This window comes from Ixodes scapularis, unplaced genomic scaffold (genome assembly GCF_016920785.2).
Source record: "Ixodes scapularis isolate PalLabHiFi unplaced genomic scaffold, ASM1692078v2 PGA_scaffold12__126_contigs__length_90152505, whole genome shotgun sequence".
NCBI classification, from domain to species: Eukaryota; Metazoa; Arthropoda; class Arachnida; order Ixodida; family Ixodidae; genus Ixodes; species Ixodes scapularis.
The window spans coordinates 66,153,193-66,162,978 of record NW_024609838.1 but is presented as its reverse complement, the minus strand read 5'-3'; the positions used below and the strand labels follow the sequence as shown (position 1 = coordinate 66,162,978).

Sequence of the window (9,786 nt, the reverse complement as noted above, 5' to 3'; positions counted from 1 at the left end):
ACAATTCTTGTCCCTGGCCCTAATTTCAAACGCCTCGTGTAATTGCCGCGACACTTTTGTGGTATCAGTGTGATAACAGTGTAACAGTGTGACAATGACAAAGCTACACGTGGTGTGCTCTGGTTATCGGTGACGTCCGCAGGATTGTCTATAAAAGGGCTGACGAAATAAAACACGGGGCTTCTTTTTCCCAGACGTCCCGTGCGAATGGTTCATTCTTCGTTGCTTGCAATCGCACGCCGATAGTACGGCGGCGCGACATGGTATCAGAAGTGGGCGTATCATCAGTCCAGGTTCGCGAAAGCAAGCGTAAAAGACTATGGCGAACGAAACACCACCGGCACCTACGGGAACGTTTGGACTTCAACAGCCACCACAGCTGGACTTCGACAACACAACAGAGTGGGCGGCGTGGATAGAACATTTCGACGATTACCGCTTCGCCACAGGCATCAACGAAAGAACCGGTGAGGCACAAGTCCGCACGCTATTGTACACAATGGGCCGGCAAGCAAGGGAAATTTTTGCCACGTTCGACCTTTCCGCAGAAGAGGCAAAGGACTTCGACCTCGTCAAGCGAAAGTTCGACGAGCACTTTGTCAAGGAACGAAACGTCGTGTATGAAAGTGCATGTTTTCACCGATGGCTACTGAAGCCAGGAGAGTCCGTGGACCAGTACGTTACGGCACTGCACGTCCTCGCAAACCGCTGCGAATTCGGTGAGATGAAACAACGCATGATCCGGGACCGGTTTGTCGTGGGGCTCCATGACGACAAGCTTTCCGAAAACCTGCAAATGGACGCCAAGCTGACCTTGTCATCGGCGTTAGCCAAGGCACGCCTCAAGGAAGTGGTGCACCAGCAGCAGCGAGAACTTCGTTCACGAGAGCCCGGTCAACAGGCCTGTTCTTCGACGAAAGAGGACCTGAACGTAGACGCCTTGAGCCGACGCCGGGATGCACCTCGAAGAAATGTCTACGGGTCGGAAACATCACATCAGGACAAGCAGTGTTCATTCTGTGGAGGCGACCAGCATCCAAGGTCGGTGTGTCCTGCAAGGGCACAGAAGTGCTTCAATTGCCACACCAAGGGACATTTCAGCCGGGCCTGCAGGAAGGAGTCGGCGTCGTCTGCGGATGACACTCCAAGTGTCATCCGTACAACAAGAGACTGGCGAACTTTTTCTGGGGGCGATAAATGTTCCGGACGCGAAAGCGCGGTATGTCCATATAACCTTGAACTCTGTACCAGTGTTTGCTAAAGTTGATTCAGGAGCAGAAGCCACTCTTGTACCGTCTACGTTTCCAGGCATTCCGTTTAGGCTGGAAACAGCAAGCGAAGTACTGACTGGTGCAGGAGAAAATCGCCTTACGGTACTTGGAAAGTTCAAAGCTAAGTTAATCTGGAAGGACAAAGTGTCGATGCAAACTGTCTATGTCGTGAGTCCGCTTCGCCAGGCACTTCTAGGGTTACCAGCCATAGAGGCTTTGGGAGTTGTAAATTTCATCGATGGTGTGTCTCTTGATAAACAAAATTATGATGCTCTGTACCCGCAGGTGTTCAATGGTCTTGGAACCATTCCGGGAGAATACAACATCCGATTGAATTTGGATGCGGTCCCGTACGCTATACACGCGCCCCGACGAGTCCCGATTCCTATGCGTGAGGCGGTAAAGCAAGAAATTGAAAAAATGGAAGGGATGGGAGTCATCCGGAGGGTCGATGGTCCTACAGACTGGTGCGCCAGGATCGTTCCGGTCTTAAAACCGTCCGGAGACGTACGCGTGTGTGTTGACCTCACACAATTAAACAAAAATGTCCAGAGGGAGCGATACGTGCTCCCAACGGTAGACCAGGCATTGGGACTGCTCGCGGACGCGACGTATTTCTCGAAGTTAGATGCTAATTCGGGATTTCACCAGGTAAAACTAGCAAGGTCATCCCAGAAACTAACGACGTTCATAACGCCCTTTGGAAGGTTTTGTTTCACTAGACTGCCCTTCGGCATTACGTCAGCACCTGAATACTTCCAAAAAAGAATGTCGGAGATTCTAGATGGCCTCCCTGGCGTAGTTAACATGATGGATGATATCCTGGTGTTTGGTTCGGACACAGCACAACACGATGAGCGCGTGAAAAAAGTCATGGACAGACTCGCAGAGTGAAACATGACACTAAACGGGGCAAAGTGTGTGTTCGGTGTAAAAGAAGTTAGCTTTCTAGGTCATCTTCTGAGCGCAGATGGCATAAGGCCTGACCCCAAAAAGCTGCAAGCGGTCAAAGATATGAAATCGCCGACAAACGTGTCGGAAGTACGAAGCATTCTAGGTATGGCCAATCACTTGGGCCGTTTTCTGCCTAATCTCGCTCAGAAAACTGCACCGTTGCGAGAACTGCTAAAAAAAACACGGAATGGGCTTGGGGCCTTGCTCAGGAAAGTGCTTGGAACGATCTAAAAAGCATGATTTGTTCTTCCGAGTGTATGGCTAAGTATGACCCAACCCATCCGACAATCCTTTCGGCAGACGCGTCGTCATTTGGGCTTGGAGCCGTTCTTTTACAAGAGCAGCAAGGGGTACGACGGCCTATCGCTTTTGCTTCGCGGTCTTTGACCAAAGCTCAGATTCGCTATGCGCAGATTGAGAAAGAGGCGTTGGCACTGACATGGGCTGCCGAAATGTTTGACGAGTACCTGAGGGGCTTAGACACGACGTTCGAGACCGACCATAAGCCTCTAGTTACGTTGCTGGGACAAAGTCCGATAGATGTGTTGCCGCCTCGAGTTCAGAGGGTTAGAATGAGGCTAATGCGCTATAGGTTTAAGGTTGTGTTTGTACCGGGCAAGTGCATTGCAACCGCCGATGTTTTGTCGCGGGCACCTCTCAATCAAATGCCAATGGAAAGCGAACGTCTTACAATTCAAGAGGTGTTCAAGTTCTCTCAAGGATGTTTAATGGGTCTTGAGACAGGAGACAATGTGTTGTCACGTGTAAAAACAAGTCAAACTACAGACGAAGTGTGTAAAACGCTGGCTCAGCTGTCTCGTAAAGGCTGGCCTAAAAAAACGTCCGTTCAGTGCTCCGTTCGGCAGTACTGGCAAGAGAGGGCTGGCATAACTCTGTGTGATGGCTTTTTGTTAAAAGGTACAACATTAGTTGTTCCCCAGGCACTTCGTGAGGAAGTGTTATCTCGCCTGCACGATGGGCACCAAGGAATCAGCAGATGTCGAGCTCTCGCACAAGAGTCTGTTTGGTGGCCTGGCCTAAGCAAGCAACTGGCAGTGATGATAACAAACTGCAATGTGTGTACCGAGTTCAGTTTTCAGAAGGCTGAACCGATGATGCCGACCATGACTCCACGTTTTCCATGGGAAAGAGTAGGGGTCGATTTGTGCAAAATAAGGAACTCTATCTTGTGGTTGAAGACTATTTATCAAGGTACCCGGAAATCTGTGTTCTCCCTTCGACAGGCGCAACCGTTGTTATAGAAAGGCTTAAAAGCATATTTGCTCGTCATGGGGTCCCAGAGACTGTGGTCTCCGACAATGGTCCACAGTTTGCATGTTGTAATTTTGAAGAGTTTGCGAATCTATACGGTTTCCAACACGTCACTTCAAGCTCGAGGCACCCTCAAGCCAACGGAGAAGCGGAAAGAATGGTGCAGACAATTAAGCGGCTGGTGCTCAAATCAGCCGACCCTTACTTAGCTCTCCTAGCCTATAGGGCCACCCCAGGGATTACCGGCAAAAGCCCGTCAGAAATCCTTATGGGTAGATGTCTACGGACACGTGTACCAATGCTTCCGCAGCTGCGCCTTCAAAGGAACGTTGACTTTAAAATGTTGGCGATAAAGGATCGTCAACTAAGAGAAAAGCAGCGCAAAAGCTTCGATAGGCGCCATCGGGCTAAGAAGCTTTCTGAATTGAAGGCGGGCAACAAAGTGTGCGTTTCTGACAGTAAGGCGAGGGCAACGGTCTTGGCCCAAACAGAAAAACCAAGGTCTTACTTGGTTGAGACCAAGCCAGGGGTGAAGTTAAGGCGAAACCGCAGAAACTTAAAGGTACTGCTACCGGAGGCAGAGGACGATGAAGGCTACGATATACCCGACAGTGAGAGTGACGTAAGGGTCCAAGATTCGGAAGCTAGAAGCGATATAAGTTGCGATCCTTCTCCAGTGACTACGAGAACACTGACGACCGTCGTAACCACAAGATCAGGTAGAGTAGTTAAGAAACCGATCAGACTGGGGATTGATGATTAAGCGGTATCCTGAAGAGTGTTTCAGTTTTAACGTATTTTCTTTGTTTGCTAACATGTTATTATTTTTCTCCAAAGAAAGGGAGGTGTGGTATCAGTGTGATAACAGTGTAACAGTGTGACAATGACAAAGCTACACGTGGTGTGCTCTGGTTATCGGTGACGTCCGCAGGATTGTCTATAAAATGGCTGACGAAATAAAACACGGGTTTCTTTTTCCCAGACGTCCCGTGCGAATGGTTCATTCTTCGTTGCTCGCAATCGCACGCCGATAGTACGGCGGCGCGACAACTTTATCTTTGTACCTAGCCAAAATCTTAGTGTCATTGAAGGCTGGGGTGCACGAGCATCTATTGCAATGAATTGCAAGGTGCCCCGAAGGCGCCGTTCTTGCAGAGGCAGCGTGCTCTTCGGTGCGATCATTAACGCACCTGACCGTCTGGCCCACGTATGTCATCCCACACGTCATGGGGATTTCATAGACGACGCCAGTGGCGCATTCGACGTACATTATGCGATGGTTACTAGGGCACGAATCTGAAGATGGCTGTGGAGAATTAATCTGGCGACAAAGTCGCGCCATCTTATTGGGCGCTGAAAAAACTACCGGTACATTGTAGCGCTGGGCTGCCCTTTTTAGATTGTGCGTGACATTGTGCATATATGGAATGACAACAGGCCTCGTGGTCGGTCTATCGCTGTTTAATTTCTGATTACCTTTAATATTTTTGATTAAGCTTTCTGCCACTTCGACCAGAGCTCTCAACGGAAAACCAGCCCTGTGCAGGCGTTCTATCTGACCCTCGAAGCTGCCTTGCGCACTGTGCAAACATGACTTTCTGAGGGAAGCCCCCAGGCACGAACTAGCTATGCCCCTTTTCACAACCTTCGAGTGGGCGGAATCAAATTAAAGGTTGCCCTTTCTTAGTTCGAGGCGCGTACTTCCAGCAAACATGGTCCCCCCAAAACGATAGCTCGAGGTCCAAGTATTGCAGTTTACTTTCTTTTTGTAACTCATGCGTGAATGTCAACCCCGAGCAACACAATTTAAACACGTCTAGCAACTGAGAGACTTCTTTTCTCCTTGAAATTTCGGACAGGCTCGAGAGTAGGTTGGACGGGCACCGGAGCAGTTGACACACTTGAGAAGTGTACCCTCGCATGTGTCAGCTGGATGGTCTGTAGCTCCGCACTTTGCGCACGTCGTTTTTCCGGTACACGTGACCGAGCTGTTACCAAATTTTTGGCACTTAAAGCATAGTCTCGGGTTAGGTATATAAGAGCGCACCTTACAGTAAAGATAGCCTGCTTTGATAGTCTTGGGCAGTACAGGGAAGCAAAAGTGAGAACTAGATGCTTTGAGGTCTCTCCTGTCCATCCCTGCGTATAGAGATTCGTCGCACGCCGACTACCCCCCGCCCAGAAAGGTTCCCCAAGATCTCGTCCTCGCTAGATTCTAGCAGGTCATCCTCCGAGATTACTCCCAGACAACTGTTCAAGGTGCGATGTGGGGTGACGGATACTTTATAGTCAGATATCTTGTTTAGATCGAAAAAGACCACACTCTGTACTCCATTTCCCACTTCAACGAGCAGGTCACCGGATGATAGTTTTTTTAGAGCGCAGCTCTTAGGGGCCCGTTTCCCGCTTGAGCGGCGTCGCCGTCGGCGTCGGCGTCGGCGTCGGCGTAACCGCGCGGTGCATCATGGGAAATGTCCCATAATGCACCGCGCGAGCCCCCCACCGGGGTCACGTGACCTCGTGGGGGGGCACGTGACCCCCTGTGATGAGGTGGACTATAGAAGCGAGAAGAGAGGAAGACGAAGTGGGGCCGGGCAGTGTGGTGCGCGTGAAAAAGGGAGCTTCTGAAGGCAGATCGGCAACTGCGACGCTAAAGAAGACATCGGTGGGCTCCCGCGGTCCCGACGGCAGCAACGACTGGTTCTGGACGGGCGGCTAGAGGCCCGTGAGAGCTAGCCCTGGCCAAGGGGACCGCCGCCTACGCCGGAAAGCGAACATTCCCCAAGCCGACCCAGAAGGCAGCACCCGTGGCCACCGCCGACGACGACGTGAAGGTGCGGTGACTGACTCGAGTGAGACTACGTCATCTATTTTCGTTTTTTCTTCTGTACATAATACACCTCTCTTTCTTTCACTCGCCGTCCTCGGGTTCTTTGTCCTTTATTCACCATCTTTCCATCACAATATCTGGCGTCCGCGACAGGACTCTCTATTTGTTAACAACCCCTAGGGAGCAGAACCCCGGGACGGCTGTGTGGGAGGGATAAGAGCATGGATGCAGAAAAATTGCTTGGCGTTGGTAAAGAGCTCGGGTACGTGGGCGAAGAACTCCGTACCTGGGTTGAGCAAGAGCGTGGTAGGCAACGCGAAGAACGGGTCAGATTGCGAGAAGATGCGCGGGAAGCAGCTAAGGAGACACAGGACACCGCTGACCGAGAGCTCCGCAGGCTCCAACAGGAACAAGAAGTGTTACAGCTGCGCCTGCGCTTACAAGAGAATAGCGGCTCAGCTCATGATGAAGTCCACCACACCAATGGCAGGGGAGAGAACTCGGGAGCACAAACTTGTCACCGGAGTCCCCACAAACTAATTCCACCATTTAATGAAAAGAGAGACGACCTGGACGCGTATATCCAAAGGTTTGAGCGGGTTGCAACTAGCCAGGATTGGCCTCGAGAAAAATGGGCAATGTCCTTAAGCTTGTGCCTCACCGGTGAGGCATTGACAGTTGTGGGTCGGATGACACCAGAGCAGTCATTGGATTATTCTAAAGTCAAACTTTCCCTGCTACAGCGGTTCCGTTACACCACTGAAGGGTACAGAGAGAAATTCAGGGAAAGCAAGCCAGAGGAGGCAGAGACGGGGAAACAATTTGCAGCCCGACTTCTTGGGTACTTTGATCGCTGGGTTGAAACTGGAGAAATTGCGAAGACGTTCGAGGCCCTGAAAGATCTGATAGTTGCGGAACAGTTCTTAAAATATTGTCACCCAATGCTATCAGTCTTCTTAAAAGAGAGGAACTGCAAGACGCTCGAAAACATGGCAGTAACCGCGGACCACTTCTTGGAGGCGCAGGGCCAAACTAACTTGGCAAAAAGGAACAACGACAGCCTGAACAGTAACAAGGGTGGAGATCGAAGTAAGGAGGATACCCGAATGCCACCCACCGCTAGGGGGAGGAATCAATGTTTTCTCTGCAACAAGCCAGGTCACAAGGCAGCAGACTGCTGGGCGAGCACCAAGGCTCAACGCTTACCCGTGTGTTGGAGATGTGGGAAAACGGGACACAAGGCAGCAGCATGTAACTGGAAACCGCAAGACAAGCAGGATAGACCTCCTCAGGCTTCCTGTATGCTTTCCGTTCGACCAACACCTGACGAGACCGACCCAGATGACACATATGTCCTACTGAAAAACGGGGACAAAATCCCAGTGGTGAATGCGGCACTTGGAAAGGCTCCACGATTTCTAGTAGAAAACATGCCAGTGGTTCGGGGAGAAGTGGGAGATCGAGCTGCCACAGTATTGCGAGACAGTGGGTGTAACACGATTGTAGTGAACAGAGACCTGGTTACGGATGATCAGCTAACTGGGGTTTCCAGTCCGGTGTTTTTGCTGGATAGGACGGTCAAATATCTGCCAGAGGCAGAAATTGATGTAAGAACGCCTTATTTTACAGGCAAGGTATTGGCGAAGTGTATGAAGAACCCTCTGTATGATTTGGTACTCGGGAACATTGAAGGGGCGAGAGGGATTGATGATCCAGATGAGGAATGGGAGGGAGAAGGATCAGGGAGATCTAAAAGAAGTGAGGAGAGTAACATGCTGATAAGCACGTCCGTGCGGCACGAGACTGCCGGTAGGATGACCCAAGACGAGGGTGAAAGGATGCCAGACGACGGTGTTCTGGATAAAGAAAGAAAATACGCAGGGGCGCTCACAAAGGGGCGCTCAGACAGCCAAAGGACGTTTTCCGAGTTACCAGTCATGACATTGGATCCGATTGACATTGACCACGCTAAGCTGAAGGAGGCACAACGTAGTGATGAAACACTGAAGAGGTGTTTCGCTGTCGTTGGCACAGCGTTTGTGTCGGGAAAATCGCAGGAATCCGAGTTCTTTCTACACAACTGTATTCTCTACAGAAGATACAAGGACTCGTCGCAAAAACAGTGGAAACAGCTGGTGGTCCCCAAAGAATTTCGGCAGATTGTGTTGAAGCTCGCACACGAGGGGATCATGGCTGGCCACCAAGGAACAGGAAAAACCACCGATCGTATTCGTGAGGAATTCTATTGGCCGGGAATAACAGCGGACGCGAAACGATTCGTGAAATCGTGCGACATTTGTCAAAGGACTATCCCGAAACACTTGGTTATCAGGGCACCCCTAGAAAATATGCCTATCATTAGTACACCATTCCATAGAGTTGGCATAGATATCATCGGACCAGAGCCGTTTATACTGAGAGAGTTTGGCCTTCTTAAGGAGATTTTGGCAGTCTGACAACCACAGCAGCGTAGTCTGACAACCGGGGGATGACTACTTCCGTCCGCCATATTGTGGATCTGCCTCATAGGAACTCTACGCGATTTCACAGGAATGAACAAGACAAAGAAGTAACGCCATATTGTGTTATCGCGAAATCCGCTGGTTCTAGCGGCCAACAAGCTCCGCCCATCGGCCAAACTCTCTCAGTATAAACGGCTCTGCATCGGACCTATCAATCCGGGTTCAGAGTCCGGCAGCAGGTATGTTCTGACGGTGGTGGACTTCGCAACCAGATACCCTGATGCAATCCCATTGAAGAGCATTGACACCGCGGAAGTCGCTGAGGGTCTGTTACAGATATTTGCCCGAGTAGGCTTACCACGAGAAATTGTGAGCGACCGAGGGTCATGCTTCACTTCAGCCTTAATGAAGGAGGTCAGCCGCTTGCTCTCGCTCAGACATCTGACCACGACGCCTTACCATCCAATGTGCAATGGATTGGTCGAAAGGTTCAATGGGACAATTAAACAAATGATTAAACGGATGTGCCAAGAAAAACCGAGGTGTTGGGACCGGTACCTTAATCCGTTGCTCTTCGCGTACCGGGAGGTGCCGCAAAGCAGCCTAGGATTTTCACCCTTCGAACTTCTTTATGGCCGACATGTTCGCGGTCCTATGACAGTGTTGAAGGAACTCTGGACAAATGAAAGCATAGACCCCGAAACGAAAACAACCTATGCTTATATGGTGGATCTTCGACGGAGACTAGAAGAGACTTGTAAGACCGCCCATGAGGAATTGAGGAAAGCTCAAATGACCCAAAAGAGGTACTGCGACAAGAAAAGTGGAGTTAGACAACTGAAAGAGGGAGACAGAGTCCTCATCTTGTTGCCAACGGACAAAAACAAGTTGATTCTGCAATGGAAAGGACCATTTCCAGTATTAAAAAGGAGGAATAACGTGGACTACCTAATAGACCTTGGAAGAAAGTCTACTGTATTTCACATCAACATGCTCA

General features: G+C 50.3%; 1 protein-coding gene across 1 annotated transcript; it reads left to right on the top strand.

Moving 5' to 3' along the window:
• Positions 1–613: 613 nt before the first annotated feature.
• LOC115326249 lies at positions 614–1,108 on the top strand (the record flags this gene model as incomplete). The annotated part of the gene is made up of 1 exon (XM_029987058.2): positions 614–1,108. A coding segment is annotated over one exon (495 nt), but the record flags the coding sequence as incomplete, so codon positions are not given.
• Positions 1,109–9,786: the final 8,678 nt, after the last annotated feature.